General features: G+C 39.1%; 1 protein-coding gene across 4 annotated transcripts in view; it reads right to left on the reverse strand.

Moving 5' to 3' along the window:
- Positions 1–306: 306 nt before the first annotated feature.
- Positions 307–27,336, reverse strand: part of NAALADL2 (N-acetylated alpha-linked acidic dipeptidase like 2) — a 901,057-nt gene continuing 874,027 nt past the window's right edge. For all 4 annotated transcript variants that reach the window (XM_084639864.1, XM_084639867.1, XM_084639865.1 and 1 more), the window contains one exon: positions 307–3,895. In XM_084639864.1, the coding sequence (XP_084495990.1) occupies positions 3,697–3,895 (199 nt within the window). In that variant the 3' untranslated portion in view covers positions 307–3,696. The remainder of the gene's footprint in view (positions 3,896–27,336) is intronic.

The raw sequence follows: 27,336 nt of genomic DNA on the forward strand, positions 1-27,336 counted from the left end.
AGTGTAAGGTAAATTCATTCTGGAATTTATCACATGGGTATCACCTCAATCTATGTGGGTGGGGAGGGTACCATGTATAGAAATCAGTATTTGCACAATACTTGAAAAATGAAGGCACTATACAAGTCATCTGTTTATTTGTGTATACTATACAGCAAAAAGGTCTTGTTTTTCTTGGGTGATAAAAGCAATTCACTGCCCACTGTGAAGTTAGTGCTGAAATTCCAGCTTCAATGTCCTTGTTATTTCTCTGATTTGATTATATTTTAGTTCTTTATGGACTCACAAAAATATGCACTAATAAAATCATGTTAGCCTTTTATTATCAACTGCTTCACCACACAAATATTGCAAGCCTTAGGATTTCTGGTCCTGGTGAGTATGGCTCTCTAGCAATTAATGTATTTGTTATGCTGGGTTTGGCAATCGATGCTCATGAAAAGATAACAGATTTTTTCAGTATCCTTCAAGGAGTTTGCAAACACCGCATTTTTAAAAAGGGCATTACATTTATTTCAAGGCAATACCAAAAGGAATTTAGTTTGAGTAAACTATTACAATTTACACACACCTTTTCCTACCTGATGTGGAAAAAGTGGCTGAGAGAAAGATTCTACATTAGAAATTCACTGGATATTTACGGCTTTATTTTGCTATCAATTCCCTGAATCTACCAGACTACATGTAAAACCAATGGCAGGACATGACCCGCAGTACCTTTTCAAAGGTAAAATGGTTCAAAAATTATCTGTGAGCACCGACTTACACCTCTAAAATCAGACAAGTTAGAGTCTAGTATCCCATCAAGTCTATGCCGCTGCAGGTGTAGGGGATCATCTCTAGGTAGACATATAGGTACCAGCAAGAGCCGGTGTGCCGTACCGGACCGGCTTCCCCAGGCGGCAATTTAAAGGGCATGGGGCTCCCAGCTGCCTCTGCAGATGGTAGCTTTGGCAGCGATTTAAAAGGTCCGGGGCTCCCAGCCACCACTACTGCAGTGAGAGACCGGGGCTGTTTAAATCTTGATTTAAAGGGCCCGGGGCTCTAAAGGCCCCGCCTCTTCTGGTTGAGGCCAGGCCCCTTCCAGTTGAGGCCCCGCCCCCTGCTCCGAACTGCAGAGTGCCGGTAAATCCTTTAAGTTACTTTCACCCCTGCATATACTATAATGGTGTTATTTGCAGTAGAATACTTCACGGTCTGTGATTTTAAAACTGGTTATGGTCTAACATTACTGGAGGAAGGGGAAAAGGCAAGTTAATCAGGAATGATGCAGTTGTAACAAATGACACAGTATTGTCAAAAAATCTCAGTTGATACAATATTGGAAATGACACAGATTAGTTTAAAGGGAGATTGGGGAATTTTACATTTTAGACCCTTGCCAACAAGTGTTGGTCTATATTTTAGGCCCCTTTATTGGAGCCTGATTCTGTACCACTGAAGTCAATAAGTGCTTTACCACTGACTTCACTGGGATCAGGATTAAGCCCCTGGAGATCAGTAACCCAAGCGCTAACCTCACAGCTGGGAGATTACGTCTCCTCAGGAAATACAATACAAATCTAGTGCATACAATAAATTGTTAAATATTGTTGGGAAATACAGAACACACAGTTCATATGAAGCAATTCCGACTGGTTAGGAACCACGGTGATGGGTGCTATTGGAAACACGATGAGCGAGAAGAAGTGCTATGGCAGAAGAAAATGGTGCCATGCCATCTCTTTAGAGTAGGTTTGGAAAGTCAAATTGCTCACCTGCCCTCCAGCAGACAGCTCCCTCCACCTAGTGTCAGCTGAAAGGTAGAGAGTAAACACTTTCCTGTGTTAATAGTGTATGATGAAATGTGACAAAAGCAAAGTTGCATGCACTCTGTATCAAATCATTGCAGCTATAGAAGTATATTTATGAAGTACAATATGTGGAGAAATAAAGACTCAGAGTTGTAATAAACTCCCTGTTTTCACTTTGGGAACATGCTCTTGTTAAACAGCACTGACACAAAATTGCACCCTTTGGAGAAATTTTGCAATTTTTCCCAGGTGAAATTTTTCTCCGTTCAAACAGAAATGTGGCTGTTTCCATTAGAAATTGAAAAGCCTCCTTTTTATTTTCAAGGGCAAATTTGAGGCAACAATAAACTATTTAGGATCCCAGACAGCAACGACTTTTCCAGTCTGGAAGTCCCAGTGACGTCTGATCATTTTTTCCTGCAGCTCTAATTCCACGCTCTTCATTGTTAAACCTGTTTCTCTACACGCTCTAAATTTTATTGCATGGAGTTATAATAATCTATGGATTTAAAGCCCTAAGGCCCAGTAAACTTTAGCCCTATCAGTCACCTGTTTTGCAAAATTAAATGACTTGCATTCCAGTTGTCCTGTGTGCACTCACATTCACCCCAGGAGCACAGGGAGGTACAAACTGCACCTGCTTCACCCATCAATAATTCCATGCTATGCAGTGGTAGAAGTATTACTGTTTCTCTCAGACAGGGATTCCATTAGGGGAATACTGCTTTATGTTTCAGATGAGAGATATGCTTAATCTATTTGGGTTGTGCTGGCTATTCTAGGTTCTCTGGAGGGGTGGGAATTGTGGGTGGCTTGCACTACTATGATTGCACTGCTGTGAATCCACAGCCTGGGTTCTGCCAATGAAACAATCAAGCCCTATATCTTAAGAACTTCCCTAGGATTCTTGGGGTTTGATTCTCATTTACGCTAAGGTCCCTTTATACCACTCTGGGAGTGAAGGGGGGCCGTAAAGTGGATGCCATTATAAAGGTTGACAGTTTTGTTAACCAGGGTAGTACCACACCTAGTTCTATAAGATTAGGCACTTCATTTCATAAACATTCAAAATGTTTTTGGTCAACTCCGTCGACTAATTCAAATCTTTCTGAATCATCTGAATTGTTCATATTAAAAAAAAAAAACCAAGCACTTTTTATTGAAATTAAAATTCTCCTTTTCCGGTGCAGAAACAGGATAATCAAAGGTTCTTAACTCTCCCAAAACCTAAGCAACATTCACACTATATGCATCATCCCCAGGAGTAAGGATTGTCTCAAAATGTTGGACTCTACCTGCAAGGTATCGAGTGCCTCCTCCTTTGTCCTGCATGCCCTGAACACCAATAGAATGAACCCACATCCTTCAACTTCCTCTCCCCAGACATAAAGGGGAAAGAACAAAGATGAGTTTGTTGAGGAGCTGTAACAAATCTGGGTACTGGAGGACTTAAGGGTGAACCAATGAATTTTAGGGTACTGCAGTCAATATTTTTCTGAGCATTCGCAGCTCTAATATACTTACAGCAGTGGGTGTTCCTCACCTCTGAAAATCAGGCCCTTCGCATTTTGCAGGAGGTGTTCAGCACTTTGCAAGACTGAGCCCTTAGTCATAAAAATATATTTTACATACAAAAATACAGCAGATTTCCTTCTAAAAATCAAATCTTGAGTGTTATTCCTCTCTTAGTATGTTTTTACACATTCTCAAAGAGACATTTGGGATATACCATGAACAGTGCAAAAGACTGTTTTATAGTTATTCGAACACACATGGTAGTACCTTTAAACACCGATTGGAAAAAAAAAGTTGAAAAAACTTTCAATCTCAATGAAATTCTGGTCCGACTTGAACTTTTGCTTAGTGAATTGTAAACAAACTTCTTAGAATGCTGAGAGTTTTCTCATTTCTTTCCAGCAAAGGCAGTCTCAAACACATCAAGTCCTGCTTTGAAGTAAACCTGAGCTGAATTGATGCTGTTCAGCACCTTTGACAAAGCTGCTTGAAGGGTCTCATTTGACTGACGTAGCTTGCAGTGTTCCAGTGCCTCTAACAGTACTGAAAATTGGCTCATCTTTTCATCCAGCCTGAAAAGAATGTTTCTAAAAGAGAACAATGGAAAATGGTAAACACTTTACTCAGACAGATGAAAACAATTACTTCATCAAAAATCATCAAGGATCCTTCCAAGTACCATCTACGCTTTACAAATGATACATATTATCTACAGCAAACCTAGCCTGCAGCACACTGAAAAGATGAGTGCATATTTATTCTGGTTTTTTGAAAGTGCACCTGTCCATCGCTTTAGGTGCATGTACACTAAAAACATTTACAGATCCTCTGGAAGAACACCCAAACTCTTCCTTGCCCACTCAGTTATTCAGGATTCAATTGAACTCACACGCTTAGGCCCATAACACCTCTCTTGAAGTATCTCACGTTCGCAGCGGGATTGCGTTTATTCCCCCTTTTAAAAGATTTTAGTTATTACTGGGGAGCCTATATATGAATGAAATATTTTCTTTCCTTTCTGCTCCTATTGCTTATTTCCCACTTCAATGTCACAGTAGGGGGAAATCCTGGTCACACTGAAGACAATGGCAAAACTCTCACTAACTATAAAACAGGAACATTATTTCACCCGTAGTCTTCTGTGACATCATCACCAGTACAACCATCTTTAGTATCGTAGACTTAAGTCGGAGAATACACTAAAAGGAACAGCAAAACTCTTAAAAAACAAAAACTTGTGTTTTCAGGCAACATCCTTAGGAATCAAAAAAAAAAAAAAATAACCAAAGAGAAATACAGACAACATAAAAGATGAGCAGAATTATTTATACAGAATCCAATCCTGAAGTTGCTATTGCAGGCAAACCTACTACCAGATTTCTTTGGGAACTTTGTCTGTGTAAGGTATTGCAGACTGAAATTAAAGCTGTTCAGTGGTTTTCATGAGACTTCTGTAGGTCTTTAAAAGCAGGCTATAAATGTTATCTAAATGCAGTAGTAAATGCAGTAATTATTATACCAATTACATAATCATGTAAATATCACAAAACTCTACCCTAGTGGCTCCTTTGATTGAAAACCAAAGTGTGTAAAGTTTCAGATAAAAAGGCCGTAAGTGATTCTATGCAGGACTTTATCCAGAAAAACACAGGGAGGAAGAAATCCCATAGCATGAACATGAAAACAAGTAACAAAGAAAGCAGGACAGCTGAGACACTACATTAGTAACTTAATTACAAGACAGGCCCAATGGCAACTCCAAATTAGTAATAAAATTCCCATGGATACTGACCTGGAAGACAGAAGACTACAAAAGCGTATCTTTTGCAGATTACTATCAGAGTCTTCTAATTACCAGTCTACAAGAGGGAGTGGTAATGAAGTGGCAGGATAAATGGCAACTCAGAACAGCCACTTCTGTTCAGTAGTGTTTTGTGTATAGCAGTGTGTAACAAAATGATATAAATAAAGAGTGACATTTTCCAAGTACATGAAACATCTCAGATCTTTTAAAATGTATTTCTTACTAGCCTTACCTATTTCTAATTCATTTGCTCTTACAGGGAGTATTATATACCCATGCAATAATTAGCATGGTACCGTAGGAATTATAATCTTTGTAAAAACAATGAGGAGTCCTTGTGGCACCTTAGAGACTAACAAATTTATCTGGGCATAAGCTTTCATGGGCTAGAACCCACTACTGTATTTTCCACTCCATGCATCTGATGAAGTTGGTTCTAGCCCATGAAAGCTTATGCCCAAATACATTTGTTAGTCTCTAAGGTGCCACAAGGACTCCTCGTTGTTTTTGCTGATACAGACTAACATGGCTACCCCTCAGAAACCTGATAATCTTGGTATCCTCCAACAGGACAGCACCTAGCATATTTTGAGTGCTACACCCAAAAAATAATCATTATCAACATGTGTGTGGGAGGGGTGGGGGGGAAGGGGAAACGGCATAAGTAAAACTGTGCAGTGCCCACTTCAAAGATCTGTTTAACATGCTTCTGTTACATGTGAAAAGGATGTACCATAAATTCCAAGGTGACTGGATTATGCTGCATGTAGTCACAGGACTACTGTGTAGTATAATGAGTGAAATCAGTGCATGCTGATAGCCAGAGAGGTGGGTTTTTTTTAAAGGTGAGTTGAGGGAGCACTGACAGCCTTGCACTGGGTCCCAGAGCAGTCATGCCCTCAGGGAAGTCACAGGAGAATGAGTTATGTAGCATATCTTACTACTCCTTGAGGGCTTGATCCTACTTGCCCTGAAGTCAAGGCTTCTGCATTGACTTCAAAGGGAGTAGGATCAAGTTCTTTCAGAGGATATGTGCATGCCCCCCTCATGTAATGTTCACAACATACTACAGCATACATACTGGGGAGACTGAATGCCTGGTCATACTCTCAAACCATCAAGCCACACAACCCTGTGGGCACTGGCCAGCACAGAAGCCAGTCACCTTCCTTCTTGATGGGTATGTTGCAGTCCTGTCTGGCACCCTGTGAGGTGGGAAGAAGAAGCTCACTGTACGCTCTCTCCCCACTAAAGCATCCTTCACATGAAATAGAGGAAAATAACACTGATAATTTAAAATTATTTCAACAATGGCTTTTTTAAAAAAAAGGTTAAATTATGCCAAGCAATGAAACATAATGATGGCATTAAGGGATAAATTTTAAACTGTTGAAGTCAATGGGAGTTCTCATCGACTTCGGTAGAGCCAGGAGTTCATCCTAAGTACCTAAAAGCTTTGGCCCTGTAATCTGGATTTAGGTACCTAGATAAAGCTATAGGACCAGATCTTCAACTTGTGTAAATCTTTATATGTCAACTGAAGTCAATGGAGCTATGAAAATTTACATCAGCCACGGATCTGGCCCACAGAGAAGAGATGGCAACCTAAAGATGGCAAGATTTTGAGGTCAATTAGAAAGTACATTTTTGAGGCATATAGGGACCTATCTTTACCACACCCACCTCGAGTATTAAAATTTACTGTAAACAAGCCACATGAATAAAACAGATTGTTTATCTTTATGAACATCTACTGGGATCTTAACATATTTTCACTCTGCTGCAGTGATTCCAATGGCAGATTGGTTACAGGCTACTATTTAAGTAGGGCTGTTGATTAATCACAGTTAACTCATGCGATTAACTCAAAAAAATTAACTGTGATTAAAAAAATTAATTACGATTAATCACACTGTTAAACAATAGAATACCAATTGAAATTTATTAAATATTTTAGATGTTTTTCTACATTTTCAAATATATTGATTTCTATTACAACACAGAATGCAAAGTGTACAGTGATCACTTTATATCATTATTTTTAATTACAAAATGTGCACTATAAAAATGATAAACAAAAGAAATAGTATTTTTCAATTCACCTCATACAAGTACTGTAGTGCAATCTCTTTATCGTGAAAGTGTAACTTACAAATGTAGATTCTTTTTTGTTACATAACTGCACTCAAAAACAAAACAATGCAAAACTTTAGAGCCTACAAGTCCCCTCAGTCCTACTTCTTGTTCAGCCAATTGCTAAGATAATCAAGTTTGTTTTCATTTACGGGAGATAGTGCTGACTGCTTCTTATTTACAATGTCACCTGAAAGTAAGAACAGGCATTCGCATGGCACTTTTGTAGCTGGCATTTCAAAGTATTTACGTGCCAGGTATACTAAACATTCATATGCCCCTTCATGCTTCGGACACCAATCCAGAGGACATGCTTCCATGCTGATGATGCTTGTTAAAAAAATAATGCGTTAATTAAATTTGTGATTGAACTCCTTGGTGGAGACTTGTATGTCTCCTGTTCTGTTTTACCCACATTCTGCCATATATTTCATGTTATAGCAATCTCAGATGATGACCCAGCACATGTTCGTTTTAAGAATACTTTCATAGCAGATTTGACAAAATGCAAAGAAGGTACCAATGTGAGATTGCTAAGAATAGCTATAGCACTTGACCCAAGGTTTAAGAATCTGAAGTGCCTTCCAAAATCTGAGAGGGATGAAGTGTGGAGTATGCTTTTAGATGTCTTAAAGGAGCAACACTCCAAAGCGGAAACTACAGAACCCGAACCATCAAAAAAGAAAATCAACCTTCTGCTGGTGGCATCTGACTCAGAGGATGAAAATGAACATGTGCCAGTCTGCTCTGCTTTGGATCGTTATCAAGCAGAACCCGTCACCAGTAAGGAGGCATGTCCTCTGGAATGGTGGCTGAAGCATGAAGGGACATATGAATCTTTAGCGCATCTGGCACGTAAATATCTTGTGATGCCAGCTACAACAATGCCATGCAAACACCTTTCTCACTTCAGGTGACACTGTAAACAAGACGTGTGCAGCATTATCTCCTGCAAATTGTAACCAAACTTGTTTGTCTGAGCAATTGGCAGAAGTCGGACTGAGTGGATTTGTACGTTGTAAAGTTTTACATTGTTTTATTTTTGAATGCAGTTATTTTCTGTACATAATTCTACATTTGTAAGTTCAACTTTCATGATAAAGAGATTGCACTACAGTATTTGTATTAGGTGAATTGAAATATACTCTTTCTTTTGTTTTTTACAGTGCAAATATTTGTAATACAAATAAATATAAAGTGAGCACTGTACAACACTCTGTGTTGTAATTGAAATCAATATATTTGAAAATGTAGAAAACACCCCAAAAATATTTAAATAAATGGTATTCTATTATTGTTTAACAGTGCAATTAATCACAATTAGTTTTTTTAATTGCTTGAGAGCCCTATATTTAAGACAAATACTCTTAACTGACCGGAGTACAAATCAACACGTAATGAGGCATTTTTAGTTGCCTGGTGAATGTAAGAGACAGGAGAGCTTTCATCATCATGTAAAAGAAGATCTTAACTTCTGCAATAATAATATAATTTAGGAACAGTTGATCTATTGCACAGTATGGTGGAAGCTTTTTGTGATTTATGACAATACTTTAAAAGCATAACAAGTAACATTAGAAGTATCTTTAAAAAAATTCTTCTATGGATTCTCACCAGGATCTTATATTTTCCAATTACTTATCTCTGCATTGCAAACCATACCACCTGTTTTTTGCTGCATATAACGAATTCTCTCTTTATAAATCCTTTACAAAGAGTCAGCAAATAGTATTTCATTTTTGTATCTCCAAGTTTCATCAAATGAAAAAATGGCTATAATGTTTCTCAGTTTTTGAATTTTCATGTATTTTCCAGTCAGTAAAAAGTGTTTTAATTAAAAATTACAACTGCTTTGAAAAATACCTACTCATTTCACTTGCATGCATTAATATTGATATCCAATTGCTATACATAGAACCATACCCAAGACACCTACGTTTACTCTATGTAATTCAATCACTAAAACATTCTGTAACTGAAATCATTTTTGTAGCCTACACTTTTAAAACAACATTAATTCCACCCTGTTGCCTAATCGTTTAAATATCTTCCTTCATGTTTAATTATTTTGATCTTAAAAATATAATTCATATAGTCAGCCTGACCCACACAAAACACAGAGAGACTACTAAAAGGAAAGTGTAATACATTATTGATGACACTAATGAAATTACAACACACATCACTCATCTTAATGGGTCTGTTTCAATGACACATCACAGTGACCTGAAAAGTACAGCATCAAACTAGGACACTTAATTAATAACTCCAGACAGTACTACTGAAAGAGATAAAGCATCTTCATATAACTGACAAATCAGTCTTAATAACTAAGGCAAAGGGGCATATGAAATGAATTTTAAAAGAAAGGCATCTATAGTCCTTACAATGAGTCATTTCCATGTCTGCAAGCATGCCTGTCACTGATGGAAATAATGACTTTGTATTCTAATGTTGATTTTCATTATCACAACTGGGTATGGAATGCCACTCCTTACATAACTGAAATTAACAGGCATTATATCTCATGCCAGGACATTTCTCAGTGATAAATCACACTTGATAATAAGTCATGTCTTTCAAAACAGATTAAGCTGTATGTACTGTACCATAATATAGGGCCCAATATATACCCCCAAACTATTTTAGAAGTTATACTGAAGCAATTGGACTGTTAAAAGTATATTACTGTATTTACCTTGTCACTGAAAGAGATTATTTTATTTGGGAGACAAGCATGTACATAAGTAATGTGAGATATATGTGAACATATGAGGTGAATTATTGTGCTGTTCACATATATCTTCTATCTTAAGGGTTCAGGTTTGGATTTTGCAGACCAAAAGTAATTACTAAATCACTGGAATGTGACAGAAAGCAAAAGGTCCCCCATGAGTCGAGTTCACATTGTCTCAGTGGGTCACACTAAAATCACTTATGGGAAAGTGCAATGAGTATCTCCATCTGTTCTAAATATAATCAAATGTGCTATGACTAGAGCTGTTTCAATACTCTCACAAATTCATTTTATGTATCTCTGAATGATTTGTACTTATGCTCTGGAAAAAACAACAACAACCTACAAGTGATTTCTGACATTCTTTTTTATTTCCCCTCTCATCATCATGAAAATTTTCAGTTCTGAATACACCTTCCTTAAAGGCAGGGAGCTTGTCCACTTTCATGTTTGTAAAATACCTAATGCATTGCTGTGTTACATAAATAAATTATTATAATAAATATTCACATGCTGAGATTTTCAGATTCACAGGGTCTGGATTTATTACAGGATCTAGAGCACTATATATTCACTACCACTAGATTTGCATGAGATTTAAAAAAATTGTTATTCTAGCTTGTATCTATGAAAATTTTATAGGCTGGTGGAGATGAAGGTTCCCCCTCTACTCACCCACTTATATTTCCTACCTCAGTCCTTTTCCTATTCTTTCTTCTTTTCTTCCTTTCACCCTACAAATAGTTTATTCTGAAGTGTTATGATTATGGTATTGTCGAATGGCATGATGATGACAAAAGAGCAGCATATTGCAAAATTCTGCTCCAGGTGTATAATTTTTGTTGATAGACTGGTAAGAATATCATTAGCTTTCTCATCAAGATGGATGAGTAAGATTTTATTCTTGGGCTGCTAAACTGTCATGAAATATTTGCAAGGCTGATTAAAGGTAAGAGGCCCTTCCCCCCTTTCTTACTTCCTCCCTGTCTCTTCTTGGCCTGTTCTCCAATTTATTTCCATACTGCATTCTTAGTGGCTGAAATGTGTCCATTTACAAACTAATCACATACTCTATACTCCATACTCTCTGGAAAGCCACACTGTATTCAAGTACAATTAATGAACACTTCTATGCATAAATAATAATACCATGCTCTAACATAGTGCTTTTTCATGAACAGATCTCAACATGCTTTACAAAGGAGGCAAGTATCATTATCCCCATTATAAAAACTTGTAGGGTCAGATTTGACTCACAAAATTCTACTGAGTGGATTGCAAGAATGTAAATGAGGGCAGAATTTGACTACCAAGGCCAAATTTTCCATTTATTTACACCAGTGTAATCAGGCCAAACTACACTGATGAAACAGTGGTGTTTCATTGGTATAAACCTAGTCAAAGAGAGAGCAGGATAAGATCCACTGTGGTTAGCTCAAGATAAAAAGTCAAATCTCGACTGCTCAGCAGAGTTGAGGATTTGGATCTTCAGGTTAAAGCTGAGCAAATAACTGATTTTTTCAGTTTGGTGGACAAACCAGAATATCCAGAAAAAAATCATTCATTTTGAACAGAAACTGAATTTTTCTGGTTCTTCTTACTGAAACAAACACTCCCCCACCCAATTTTGTTCAGGTCAATTTGAACTGATATTTCATTGAAAAACCTTTTGAAATGAAATGTCCAAATGTTTCATTTAGGCAATGTCAAAATGAACCATTTTAGCATTTTTGAAAAAAAAAAAACCTGTTTCATTTTTCTTGGATGAATTATTTGCTTAATTCAATTTCAATTCGTGAATAGTTTCATTCATTCTAAAACTTCATTTTGGGGTGAATTTTATTATTTCACCGAAAAAGTTTGGCCAGCTTTACTTACATTTATCAAAGAAAAGGAAGCTGGACATATGATTCTTTCTTTAATTGTTAATGACAAAAGACTAGCATTTACATGTTTTAAAGTATATAACAAATCATTCTAGCCTTGTGCATAGACAAAGATAGCACAATTACTATCATAAAACGAACAGAATGTAAGTCGTGATTTTCTGTTAATAAGACACTGATCTGTAATTTCTTAGAAAATATTTCAAACAGAAGACTGTATCCATAACAACATGCAGCCACACAGTTTAACTTTCAGCACATAAAATAGTAATTGCTTTTTTCGTTGACATTTTTATATTTCCATGGTTTATAACAACAAAAATGGCCTCCAGCATTTCCTGACAGTTAATCACTGATTCAGTTATGGGCCCAGTAAGATGTACCTCTTCAAGCCAGCCTGGCATCAACTGGCAGGAAATGTTCTCCCTGATGGACATTCAATGAATTGTATTCGCATCTGTATCCCCAATTCTGCACCTCGTACTGCACAGAAGGACTTCACTGGAGTTCTATGCAGGGGTAGGGGTCCACCGACATGGAACAAAATGCTGCATTGGGATCTAAAATTGTACTGTTTTTCCCATAAATATTGAAATACCAACAACTTTCCTGAGAGCTGCAGCATTTTTAAGCTTTCATAAGGGGAGTAACATTAAATTCCAATTTTTAAAAGTTAATTACAGGTAAATAATCCTCACAGCAATCCCTGAACATCAAGTGAGACACAGATTGGTGCATACCTGGTATAGGAAAAAAAACCTACATTTTTATACAGTACTCCAATTTGTTCTGTAGAATTCAGTTCTGCTCTTATCAAAGTAACTCCTGTATCACCTGATTTTGATCTCACTCCCATGGTTTTTCCACTGAACTCAGTGGGGTTGTTCCTGATTTATTGTGGGGGTAAAGGAAATCAGAATGACGCCCACTGACTTCAGTAGTGCAGATTCAGGTACAGTACAGCAGAATCAGAATGTAAAGGGAAGTATCAGGAAGGCAAATGGTCTTCAGGACTCACAAATGGATGCTTATCACTGTTAAAGAACAGTCCTATGTAATGTATTAGGCATGATTCCCTGTAGGGTTTTATAGATATTAATTAAATAGGTTTCTCTAGAAATGAGTGTAAAACCCCATAAAAAGTATTAGATCTTTTCTAAAGAATGTTAAAACCATCTTCTAGAACAGAATAGAGAATGATATACCTCCTACAGAAATGTATAGGTTGCTTTAAAAATTCTATAGGATTTTTCCATAAGTGCGTGGACAGTGGACTTGTACCTTTGAGAGTGATTGAGGCATATTGTTTAAAAATTAAAACTAACAACTGTATCTTAAAATATGCTATTTGCTGGGAACATGTGAGTCAAGGTGTCAAATATGCTTTCTGTTATTTGTCGAATGATATTTAAAATATAAATATAGTTATCTCTACCAGTAGCAATAAATCTGAGTACATTCCTCGTTGGTAGATTTATCTTGTGCTATTACATTGCACATGAGAGCAGCATATGATCATGTTGAACAATATGAAGGAACTTTTTTGTTACAAGGATGTCTCAGCCTGGGATACTGATTCAAAATTGTTGTGCTACCCATTGAAGAAACTGACTGGGGGTGAACTCTGAATGTTTTCCGAATGATGCTCACCTTATGTTAAGCAGCTGCTGCAGGAATTTAGAAAACAGGTAAGACAAATGGTGATTCCCAGTGGGAAATAAAATTCGAATTCAAAAAGTAGGAGGCAGCATCCAGTAGTTAAGAGTAGCACACCCCGGGAGTCAGGTGTCCTGGGTTTGATTTCCAGCTCTTCCACTGAACACGTCTACCTTTTCTGCCTTATTAGTGATAATTCTACCATTTTCAACTCAATAGTAATGGACCAATACTATTAAGATTATTTTTGTTTCCAATATAGTTGTTTCTTAATGTCTTTAACTTTGGTGGCCATAGATTTTTCCTTGTGTCCCTTTGCTTCCTTTATCAATCTTCTAAAATTTCTAGCTTCTGATTTATATTCACTACTGGTTTCAGAGTAACAGCCGTGTTAGTCTGTATTCGCAAAAAGAAAAGGAGTACTTGTGGCACCTTAGAGACTAACCAATTTATTTGAGCATAAGCTTTCGTGAGTTACAGCTCACTTCATCGGATGCATTCAGTGTAGCTCACGAAAGCTTATGCTCAAATAAATTGGTTAGTCTCTGAGGTGCCACAAGTACTCATATTCACTACTATCAACTTCCCCTTTCTTCCATTTATTTTATACTAATTTTTATAGCTGCTCTCATCTCCCCTTTAAACCAGGTCAGTTGTTAACCAATAGGAGCTTCTTCCTCAACTGTGGTATTATGGCTTTTTGGACATCCAGTGAAGTGTTCTTAAATAACTCCCAGTTAGCATTCATATGTTTCTAATGAAATTCTTCCTCCAAGCTAATCTGGCTCATAATTGTTTTTAGTTTTGTGTAACTGACATTTTTTAAAGCAGCAATTATATATAACACTGGTCTGGATTTTAATCTGTTTTCACATTAAAATGTGATCAAGTCATGCTCACGGTTACTTAAGTTACCATTCATTTTTAGTTTTAGATCAGTTCCTCATTGCTCTTTATCTGTCAAGACATAGTCTAATATAGGAGTCCCCCATGCTGGGATGCAACATTTTATGAGTTAGGAAATTGTCATCTATAATACACCTCTGCCCCGATATAACGCAGTCCTCGGGAACCAAAAAATTTTACCATCTTATAGTATAGCCACCGCTGCTCCGCTTCTCCCCGCCTCCCTCCCTTCCAGGCTTGCCGCGCCAATCAGCTGTTTGGCATGGGAAGCCTGAAAGGAAGGGAGGCGGTGGGAGAAGCAGAGTGGCGGCGGCATGCTCAGGGGAGGAGGTGGAGTGGAGGTGAGCTGGGGCAGGGCGCGGTTCCTCTGCGCCCACCCCGGTTACTTGCTGCGGCCCTCCCCGCACCCCGTCCTGCCCCAGCTCACCTCCGCTCCGCCTCCTCCCCTGAGCATGCCGCCACCACTCCACTTCCCCACCTTCCCTCTATCCCTCCAAGGCTTGCCGTGAATCAGCTGTTTGGCATGGCAAGCCTGAGAGGGAGGGAGGGGGGAGAAGCGGAGCGGCAGCACGCTCGTGGGAGGAGGCAGAGCGGAGGTGAGCTGGGGTGGGAGTGGGCCACAGCAAGTAAAGGGGGGGGGCACAGAAGAACCACTTGCGGTAACACGAATTCGGATATAACGAGGTAAAGCAGCCTGTCTCCCCGGAGTGCTGCTTTACAGCGTTATATCCGAATTCGCGTTATATTGGACCGCATTATATCAGGGTAGAGGTGTACTTAGTAATTCCAAGCATGTTTTAGCATTGGCAGCATGAGAACTCAAGCATTTGTCACTTAGATTGAATCTTCCCCTGATCACACAGATGTTTTCCTTCACATTATAGATAGGTGCACAAAGAATCAGTCATCTTGTTCCCTAGTGTGATTTGGCGGTCTGTAGCAGACAGCAACTAATAGCCCATCTTGTGCATTATCTGTTAGGACATTGATCCATAAGCATTCACAATCATTTTCTTATGAGTTAGCAGTGACTCAGAAACATGTAATGCCATTTTTAGCATACAGTGCTAATTCTCGTCCCATTTTGTGCACTTGATCCTTCTTAAATAGGTTATAATCATTGGTTTTAACTTTCTGATAATGAGAATCATCCCACCAGGTTTAAGTAATGCCAACTAGATGAAATTTATGCTCATAAATGAGCAATTCCAATTTCTTGTTTATTACCCAAGCGCCTAGCATTGGTGTATAGGAAATTAAAGAATTTCTTCTTTGTGTCCATTGGTTCCTTGATTAATTTTGTGTTCTCAACAGCTCAATTTTATGCTAATGGTGTACTCATATCGTCCCTCTTTTTACCTCCTGCCTACTCTAGCCAGTCTGCCCCCGAGACAATTAGTACCCCTTCTATGAAGATGGAAGCCATCCAACTGACACCGCCCTCTCTCCCCATAGAAGGTGGACCAGTGTTTCACAAAAGCGAAACCTTCCACCCTAAATCACTTACCTAGTCAATGCTGCATGTCCAGAATCTTCTGCTTTCTGTCTTCCTTTACTTGTGGGACAGGAAAGATCTCAGAGGAGATTGCTTGGACATACTTCTTCCTCAGCATGCTTCAGAGTTCCCCGAAGTAATCTACTATCTGGGAGATATCTGGTAATGCAGTGTCATTAGTGCTAATATGAATCATTACCAACAGAGCCTTTCCTGTTGATTTCAAAAGCCTATTCAATCAGAGTGATGTCTCATGTCTTGGCTCCAGGAAGGCAGCACATTGCCCCGTTGTCCATCTATCTCTTGCAGAATGTTGTTTTGATTCTACTGAGTACTGAATCCCCAAAAAGGATCATCTGTCTTCCTTGGACATTTGGAGAATCGTTTGTGGACAAGCGTGATTTTCTTACAGGTTGGGCCAAGCTGCCATTCACAGATGTGTCCCCTACATATCTCCATTCCCTTGGACCAGCTGATACTTGGTAGGTATCTTCCAGAGTTTCCACACAGAGGACCTGGTATTGATGGGAAACTTCTAGCTGTGTGGAGTTCCCCCTGGTCCTCTTCTCTCTGGTAGCCAAAGCCTGCCCCTCCTCATCTATCTCCAGCCAGGCAGATTGCCACCGTAACCTCTTGCCTTTGGTGGTTACGAACTGCTAGGTCTCCTCTCTGAATTCCTCTTTCTCCAAATTCTTGAGCTCCTTTCTTCTTTGAACCAGAAATACTGGTGATTCCTTAGCCTGGATGCCCAGGAATTCCTCAGCTCCTCTCCTCCTCAGCTCTATTTTTTCTTCCAATCCAAGAATCTTCTCCTCCAGCACTACCATCAAACTTGCACTTCAAGCACAGGAAGTCTCTTCTAGCTTCAGACAGGAAAGAAAACATGGCACATCCGCTGCAGTTCACCCCCACCGTACCACTCCAATTTAAAAGCTTATAAAAGTTAGTTTCTTCCCATTTTCCTACAATATTCAGCCATGTACAAATGATAATCTACATCAATACATTGCAAATTACAATGAGATCCCATTGTCAACCACTTGACATTGAAATCTGAATCTATCAAAGGGAGATACAATAATAGTATGCGCTCTGCTGTTACCATAATTGTAGCTATATTTGTCTAAAGTTCAAACACGTTCTTACAGCTAAATTAATTCTCTATTTAGCTAACCACACTTACTAAAACAAATCGAATCCAGAAGTGCAGAGCAGATAAGAATATACAAGCAAACCTTTGCTGAATTTGCCAGACTAATACAACAGATAAGGTGTGTGACGTAATATCTTTTATTGGACCAGCTTCTGTTTGTGGAAGAGAAGCTTTCAAGCATCACAGAGCTCTTCTTCAGTTCTGGAAAAGGTAACCAGAGTGTCACAACTAAATACAAGGTTGGACAGACTGTTAAACCTAAGGGGTTAACACGTTGCAAGAATCCACATAAAATGAAGTGGGCAATTGTGGAAGATGACCCCCCACTGGCAGTGCCACCTAGTGGTCAGGCAGGGCTGTGGTTGGTAGTCCTTCTTTCTTCTGCAATACCAGCCTGTGGGTTCGGTCACTTCTTTAGGGCTCACATTCTAGTCCACCCCTTTCAGGGTAAACATAAGGAAAGCCCAATAATGGAGAAGCCTTTTGGTGCCCAGGGGGGCTTCAGGACTTTCTCCATCTGGACCCCTGTGTATTCAGGGTCTTCCCCAGCTGGATTCTCTGCCAAGGGGACTCCAATGTTGTCCCACCTTCAGGTGTTGGAAGGGGAGCCTGGGTCCACCCACGCCACTGGGCTTCGATCCAGGGCCCAGTGGTGGGCAACTACATTCTGCACCTTGGGGTGCTAAACAACTGCCTCTCTGAAACACTTCCTACAGCTGAGTGCCCCCTTCCCGCAGGATAAATTAAAGAACTGAACTGAAAATGAAGTTTCTGACCTTCCCAAACAATCACCAATCTCTCCAGCCTTGGTCAAGTAGGTGTGGTCAGGTCTCAGGCAACAAGGACTTCTGGGCTGTTAGTAACCCAATGTTCAGGCCTGTTCCCTTCCACTGCTTTCTCGCTTTTGAGCTGCTCTGCTTTCCCTTTTAAGCTACACCCCCAGAATGTGCAGGCTTTGCATGTGCAACTGGGTAAGGTGGGCCCAGAGCTGCTCATTATCACTTGTTCTCCAGTGTGGGATTTCAACATCCCATCACAAGCAATTAACATCTCTGCAGTCATAGGACAAAGGAGGGTTCATTGGCATAAGCCATAAACCAGTTTCTCTTTTGAGGCCATGATTTTCAGTATCTATAAGAGTTATGAATTTAAGTTCCTGTGCTTGTCTTTTGAAGCTGTTGTGCAGGTTTCCTTTGAGGATAAGGACAGAGGTCAGATATGAAGGAATCGTTTTGTGAAAAGGGTTTGCCTCCAGGTAATATGATGTTTTTGTCTTCTTTCATTTTTCTGTGTGAGTTCATTCAAGATTGTGATGATTTTCTGGTTTCACCCACATAGTTGTTGGAGCGTTTGAGGTGAACCTCATCCAGTGCACAAAGTGATCCTAGATATTACAAAAGATGTTACCTCACCCATTTTGTGTCTTTCATGTTCTGGTACCAGCACAGCTACAATACCACTGCAAAGAGTCATGCTAGGAAGAGACAAGATGGTGAGTGTTTTTATGGGAAACACAGAATGTCAGGCCAGTCTAAATCTAAGCTTGAGAAGAAGCTGTGCTTCAGGCTCCCCTACACGCATGGGTGTTGCACAAGCTGCACCATCCTTTAGTAACTTGCTTCTTCCTGTGCAGAGTGGGGGCCAGGTCATGGTGCCAAATCTGAACTGGCCACTGCTAGGGCAACGTGTGCCCCAGTGGCCCGTGGACGGAACACTCCCTTTGCTCCTGCTGCAATTGTCTCTGGCCCTCGTGCTGATGCTCAATGGTGGCAGAAGGCACTTTTCCTTTGGGGACAGCTGAGCCTTTTCATAAAAATTATAGGCCAGGTCCTCATCTTGTATAAATCAGTGTAATTCCACTGATATCAATGGAGACATGCAGATTAATACAAGGTAAGGGTTGGGTTCATATTTTAATATACCTTTCAAAATTATTTTCGAAGCCAAGAATTCTTTAGAGTTACTCTGCTACAGTAAGCCTTTGAATGTGACAAAAGAAACTAAAGCCAGTACACATAAAGAGGTAATCCAAAACTGCATTCAGTCACACTGCGATCAAATGTCAATCTAAGCAAACTAGAAAAAAAGGTTGTATTGATCTTAATAGGATGACACGTTAGTGAAGCACTCAAGGCTCAACCACACCATTGAAATCAAAGGGAGTTTTGTCTCAGATGACAATGGGTTCAAGCTACACTATAGGACTCAAGCAGTAGCAGATATAAACCAGGGAAGGAGAGCTTGCTTAAAGAACAGGTTTCATGCACTCTTTTTTTCCTTTAAAAATTCTTCTTCCACTGTGCTATACTTTAGCTGTGGACACATTATCAAGCACAACGTTTTCATTCTACAGGCTTATGCTGCATTCCTGCCACCTCACTAAAGTCAACAGAGTTTCATTTTTGTAACAGATAAAAAATGGGTCTGCTTTAAACTACCTCAAAGCACCACCTTCGAACCCCCATATTCACCACTGTCATCTAATTATGATATGTTTTGTACAAAGTATGCCTTGTGAGGTGGTGTTATAGAAGTCTTGATCTGTTGAACATTAAAATCCTGTTTGATTGTATGTGCTATTGTTGTATGTAAAGTTTTTCAAGTCTTGCTGTGTTACTGAAATATGTTGCGAGGTTGGGAACACCCACAATCAGCCTTTCAGGTATAACAATGGAGTAGCCAGACAGTGATTAATGGCTCATCAACACCCATCAAGAACACAATCCACTATCTTGGAGACTTCTCAGGTGAGGCACATATGCCATAGGGGCAGGCTAACAGACGTCACAGCAAAGATCTTTCCAGCAAGCTGGAAGAAAATATAGAAGAAGGGAAGTCATGTCATCACTAGGCCTCTCTCCCCCTCCCCCCAAATCAACAGCTGGAAGAAACGTCTGGAGGACAAAGACTTTGGACTGGGGAAGGGTGGTCCCAGGCTGGAAAAGAGTCCCAGCCTGTGTACTGAGGATCAATGACCTGTTTGTACCACCTCTCAGGGTGAGACACTGCTTGATTCAAATCCTGCTTAGTTTGTAGAACTCAGACTGTGACTTTATTTTTATTTCTTAACTTTGACTGCTATGCCTGCTACTTATAGCCACTTAAAATCTCTCTTTATGTAGTTAATAAACCTTTTGTATTTTACCTAAAACAGTGTGTTTTGGTTGACATGCTTAGAAAATCTCAATGCAGTTCACAAAGGCTAGTATGTGTCCACTCCACACTGAGGGAGGGGCGGACTGGGTAATGAACTTATGCTGGCCAGGCTTCTGACCAGTGCAGGACACTATAGTTCTGGGGTGCAAGGCTGGGGACCTGGGGGGAACTGGCTGGAGCCTCCCAGTTGATGGTTGATGAGTGTCCGGGAGATCATTCACTTAACTCAGTTGGGTGTGTTCCTGCCTGTAGATATCCGTATAAGTGCAGTACCTGCACCAGAGGTTTGTGGCTTGACACAGCATTGCAGTGTGAGGGAGAGGCCCAGGTTAGTGGGCCAGAGAGCTCAGTGACACCACAGTCTAGGTTGCACTCTAGAGACCCCATCACAATCTCTACTTGAAAATCACTGTAAAACGTCATGTCTATTTATTCGTTATTTTCAAAAAGCTTGCTGTAGGTGCAAAAGTCACATGTGGAGATTTTCACAACTCAGAATAAGCTGCACTTTGACTGCCTGCTTTTTCTGTCCATCTGGCATTATAGGGTTTTGTTGCTTAGGGAGACAGTGGTTCACTTCCCAGCACTACCACATCTCTTCTTTGTGACCTTAGGCAACTCACTTAGGGTAAGATTTTCAAAAGCACATATGTAGCTAAATCCCATTTCCATGTAGAAGCTGAACGCTCATTGAAAGTCAACAGGCTCCTAAGTCAGCTAGGCCTGTTTGCAACAATTACCCTTCATCTCACTGCCCCCCTGTTCTCAATCTTCTGCTTCTATATCATACCTCTTTCTTCCTTCTTTGTCTGTCTCATCTATTCAGGCTGTAAGCTCTTCAGAGTGGAAAAACTCTGTTAGTATGGGTCTGACATAGCACAATTAGGTCCCTATCTTGGAAGGAGCCATAGGCACAACTCTAATGCATATAATAAAACAAATCATAACACAGTTAAAGGCATAGCTGAAAGTCAAAACAAATACATATTATATATGTCTATTGTCTTCCTTACCAATTACTTGCTATTTGTAAGCCTTCTTTACAGTCATCATCTATCATCCTGTACGCTGAAAACAAACCATCACAAATTTGCAACTTTGTGGAGAGGTTAAAAAAATTCAAGCAGGAAAAATATCTAAATATTTTCATTTTACTTTTTTGAGCATTTTACCAGGTAAATTAATTTATGTAAAACAAAGTTATCACCAATACAATTTTCATATTTTTCTCTGCATGAAAATATCTAACAGCATGGAAATGTCACCCATCTTTTCTTGCTAACACTTTCCAAAAGACTATACATTTCAGGATAAAATTAATACTTTGGGGAAACTCAACAGAAACTACTGGATAATCCAAAATTTTCAGAGTATCTAATTCTTGCAGAAGTGCTGAAAAGATTTTAATGTTCCCTGTTTAACTAATTTTTTAAGTCAACCATAATTAAATCACTGTTGAATTATCTAATATTCAGCATTGATTAAGTAGCAATTTCTCTTTAAAATGTGAAGAAAATTGTGAGACAAGCCAAAGTCATGGTTAAAGTAAGACATGAACATTCCACTTCATGCTGTGTTTAGTCACATATTTGTGGTTTGCAGATAGAATCCATTTGTGCTGCCACAACAACATGACACACTGAAGGATCATAGATCATATCCAAAATTTATGCTCAGTCCCTTGCTCTCTGAGAGGTGCAAAAGGATCAGACATTTAGAGCATGAGTTATGCTGAAAGTATTGCCTCCTATAAGTAGTAAGACACAGCATAACTGGACATGATTAGCAATAATGAGAAAAGACTATAATCACAATAGGAGTTTGTAAAAGCATTATCAGATTAGTGATTAGTACTGGTGTACATTTTGATAAATTTATTGTTCCAAAACCAGCTGAATGTTAGGCCCAGCCATGCATAATGCACAGTACCAGTTTGCATCACCCCAACGGGAGCTTGAGGGAAGACTGAAGCACAATACTCCCAATGCACGGGAGACATATGCGCACACACTGCACACTATGCTTTAGGAGGGGGCAGACTGCTCCCATGGTACACGCTGCCCATTCTGCAAGATGGTATGGAGGGGGCAAGGCCTTGCTTTGTCCAACCCCAATTCCTCTCCTTTGGGGCAATTTACTCCAAGGGCAGTGCTTGTGCTTCCTCAAATGCATGGCTGTGACTATCCCAAGGGCTTGCATGGGCCATGCACGCAGTGTGTCTAGGAAAGCTTCTTGTGACATTCAGGGGTACAGCTTATTCTTTCTGCTGCACTGGTTCTGCTCAGCAGGCTGTCCCAGAGGAGGGCAGGGCTATGGTCTTATCTCCTCCCTGACCCTCCTAATCCCTTTTCTGGTATTTTGCACCACTCAGGAGAATAGGAAGTGACTATAATTATAGCGGTCTCTTCTGCTGGCCACTCAAAGGGGAGGAAGTCTCCTTTCTCCCTCTGTCCACCTGTGTAAGGGCTGGTACAATCTAGAAAGAAGACATTTTGACAAAGCACAAAGACATTATCATTCCAAGAGAATTACTCTAGATTCCACTGGTGAAACCAACACATGAATCTGGCTCAAATTATGGAATTAACTAAAATGAATGTAGCAAATGTTATTTCAATTTTTAACAAGTTACAATTAGTTATATAAGTGCTATTAGAATGTTCAGGATTTAATTGGAAATGGTATAATTATTACTTTGTATGGTTTGCACTATATATATTTGGTGTGGGTGTTCTCAGTATAGTTCAGATCTCATAATTGTTTCATAAATCTCATAAAGGGTAATGTCTCTTATTTCTTTAGAAGGTAAATCAGCAAATAAGAATTGCTATAATGCTTTTATCATTTATTTTTAAATGGAAAGAACTTGCACAAAAGATTCTCTATATACTTAGTTTTATGGTCCAATCCACTTTTAACTATGTTGTGAAAGTGTTGAATACCTGATTTATAGTTTATTTATTGTCACTAGTCTTTACTATCCAAACAATTTACAAGACATGGACTAAGACACATATTCTAATCCGAAGAGCTCACAAACCCAGGTTCTAATCCTTTTGTGGTATCTGATAGCATAGACTTGGAGCAGATTGCCTGCCAAGAAAGCCCATATCCCGTTTTCATCAAATAAACCTCAATTTTATCAAATAAAGTATAATATCTTGGACACTATACTGGTAGATGGTGGTTAGTTTTCAAGTCTCTTGAAAATACTAGTTGTCTTTGCATATTTTCAGCACATTGAATATCTTTCCTTTATCTCCTGTGAATTATTTCTGCTTTAGTAGTTCAAGAACTGGAAATCTTAGACTATGTCTACAATGGCTATTGAATGACAAAACTTTTGTCTTTCAAAGGTGTTCAACCCCTCCCAGAAAGACAAAAGTTTTGCTGTAACTAGTGCAGTGTGAAAAGCCGCTCGTTGGGGGTAGAAGTTTTTTGTCGGCAGGAGAGCCAACAAACAGCAGCTACACTGCATACTTTTAGCAGCACAGCTGAAAGGACACAGTCCTGTTGCTAAAAGCTATGCCTTAGTGGCGTTGTGTGTTACTTTTTCAATCCCTAATATTTGATTGCATTATCTTTGATTTAAACCAACACAAACTACAATTGGATTGCCTGGTAGTGGGAGAGGTTTACAGTAAACAAGATCTGGAAGAGGTTCTTGTAGAGAAAAGCAAGGTAGGAAAAGCAGATGAAGAGGCAGGGAGGCTGAAGAAAAGATTATAGTATATAAGGCAAGAAATGACTAAGATGTAGAGAGGATTTTAGCAGTGAGGATTGACTAGAAAGGACTTTTTAGAGATACAAAAGACAACATAACAAGACTTTCAGTTGGAATATGTGGGTAACAGGACTCAAAGATGTATCTGGAGTGAGAGTCTGAGAACATAATGGAGTTGTCAACAGTGATAGAAAACTGACATAAAGGAGAAGGGTAAAGGAAGATAGATAAGTAGTTCTATTTTGGAAAAAATGAGTTTTGAGATGGCAGAAGAACATGTAGCAAGAGCTATTTATGAAAAAAAAAAGGAATTGCAAGTTTGGACAGACTTGAAGACATTGGAGTTGGAAAAATCTCATTCACAAATCATCAGCATGGAGGAAGAAGAGGAGAGAATTTCCTTATCCTTAGAGGATGGCAAGAAAATGATAAGAACTTATTTAATTCTGAAAAAACTTACAATTTCCTCCCCATCCTGCAGCATAACACAGAGTGTTACATTTATAAATATCATAGCAGGTTTTATGATAAAGTGGATACTTATCACCCACCATAGTTAATTTGGCATGGTCTTTGTGGCATTTCCCATTCTAAGGATCAGAAAGACCACTGAACATGTTTGGTTCAGGTCTGGTCAAAAATCTTCGTAGATCCAAACTGACAGAAATGTTATAACAAAGTTTGTTTAAACATTAAGTTACATGATGTGAAACCACAAAATGATGAGCTCAAAATGCAATGCAAAACTTGCAAAGTGTTTGTGACAAAAGAATTACTGTAATTCAACAGTTCTCTTTGCTGAGGTGGGTTTTTTTGTTTTGTTTTTGTTTTTTTAGTGACATTGCATTACATGTGTATCCATGTCACAATATAGGATTAGGAGGTCTTCTGGGAATATTTGTATCTATAAAGCTTGTCCTCCATAAAAACCAATGAGAAGTTTGTTTGCACACAGAGATTTTAAAAGGGACTTTAATTTTCTTAATAAACATATCTATTGAAGACTGAATCCTGGGGCATGTGAATTTTGTCACCTGAGAACCTGCTGTGGCTTATCAGCTAAACAGGAATATATCAAGTAGACTCTGTACATATATCAGGAGTGAATGCAACAGCGAAAGACAAAACTCAATCTGAAAGACAAACATTTGTTCTAATGAACAACAAACACTTGAGTGGCATGAGATTAGCAGCAAAGCAAAGTATATTATCATGTGGTGCTAAAAGTGCCTCTTCACAGTGCCTCAATATCATCATTATGGTGAATTTAAATTTTAGACTGAAGTAGTCAATTATTTTTTGTCAAGGTACAAATTTCTTGGTCAAGTTCACACTCCAGAGAAACATTTTTCACACCGCAATAACAATAATGGTAATAATTAGAAAATTAAAATATTTCACGATCCATTCAAAATGTCTCGCAGTCTGGATTTGGCCACAGTCTGCCTATTGACTACCCGTTCTAGATCCTTTATTTGCTATACTGTACCATTTCACAATATAACGATGTTATAGAGTGCTGACCTGTGTCCTCAGCCCTGGATGTAACCAGTAGCATGTTTGAATCTGCTTCAAGCCTCTTTTCTCAGGGCTTCAGCTTTATTTCTTCCAAAGAATCCAAATTCAGTACATCAGTAATCCCTTCCCTACGATTTCCTGCGGCAGTAGTCTCCTGTAGCACTCCACTAGTCTTCCTGCAGGCCAGCCACCTGGGAGTCACCACGCTCCAGGAGCCAGCCTCCTTCCTGTAGTTCTCCACCTCCAACTGAGCCATTTGCTGGCTTTCATAATCACTTGATCATTAACTGGTAGTTGATCCATCACAGATGAGGCTGGGTGCAACTCCTCTGTGACAGGAGTATTAGTGTAGTATAAATTGTTTTTTCATGCCAGATAGATTACTTCGAGACATAAAAACAATGCAGTCACTGAAAAATATTATTCAAAAAATGCATCATCCAGGGAACAAGAGTTTAGAAGCAATCTTGTATGAGAAAAATGAGTAACAAAATAAATTACTGGAAGTCCTTCTCGAAAAAGGTAGCAGATGCCAAGCTTACTTCCCCAGTGCTATTTGTAAATAATTTATGATCTCCACCAAAGTAGTCACAACAACTCAGGTAAGATTTTATGCAAAAATGGTGACCGATAGAGATAGCTTTAATGGACTGGGTAAAATTGGTAAGGTGCAGTAGGTGGACCTCAGCAATGGGTTTTATGCAAAGCTGAGTTAGGGAAGAGCTTTTGTAGAGTCACTACAAACATGTGTCAGTGTGGAGATACCTGTGCTTGAAGTGGCAGAATAATAGAAAGAATAAAAAATAATTGGAGCAGAAATGACAGGCTAATACTTTGCATGTACTCTTTGCTTTTTTTAAGACTGAAGAGACGAGGTTTGTTTGGTTTTTTTAGTGTCTCCTTCAGCTAAGAAAAGTATGGTGGGAACATCAAAGGAAATTTCAGAAGTGTCTGCAGTGAAAGAGAGAGTGTATCTCTAATGCAAATAACAAGTCATCTTAAGATGTGGTTGAGTGGTTAAAATGGACCAGAAGGAAGGAAACATACACCAAGAGAGGAAACCAATCCTGTTTGCATAGTGTGTGTGTGTCATGCCAATACTGTATGAAGTTTCATAATTTTCACTGTTGTATTTGGAATATCATGGAACATTGTTATTTATTGTATAGGGCCGATAAGCATGTTAGACGCTTGAAGAGAAAACACACAAAAATCAGGTCCCTGCCTGAAGATCTTACAATTTAACATATGGGTTTGACAGACAAATGGCACCCACAGGCCATGGTGATGGGCAGGGAATACCAACCAGAATAAAATAGAATATATTGGGACTAGGAGGAATGAGCTAACTTAGTCCAGTCATAGAAAAAAGTCTTGATAGTTTAACGTTTTTTAAAACATAAACACATTCAGTTAGGTGATGCTGCAGAAACGGGTTTTCAGGTGAGATTTTCATGAAATGATGGCAGAAGGGTTTTTGAAAGGCGTTTCAAAGATAAGAGACCGCAGGGCAGAAGCTGATGAAAAGGAGATACAGTAATGCACATACACCACACATCATAGATGGATTTGCCTGATTACCTAACAAATCAATGCTTATATACAGAAATTAATTTTGTCATCTTGTCGCAGGAACCAATGGAGCTTTTATTCCCCATGTGGAGAGTTGGTTAATCAGTATCACTGTAAGGCGTCAGTTAATATTTCCATTGCTGGCAATTTGCTCCAGGTTTCTGCATTTTTTTTAGAAGGGGAAATATCTTCTCCTCTCCTTGGCATCCAGGTATACCAGTTTAGTGGGTGCTGATGGGGTTAAGATGTTTTGATTTATCAGCATCTATAGAACCAGTTTTTATTACT

This window comes from Lepidochelys olivacea (assembly GCF_965140295.1).
Source record: "Lepidochelys olivacea isolate rLepOli2 genome assembly, chromosome: 9".
NCBI lineage: Eukaryota > Metazoa > Chordata > Testudines > Cheloniidae > Lepidochelys > Lepidochelys olivacea.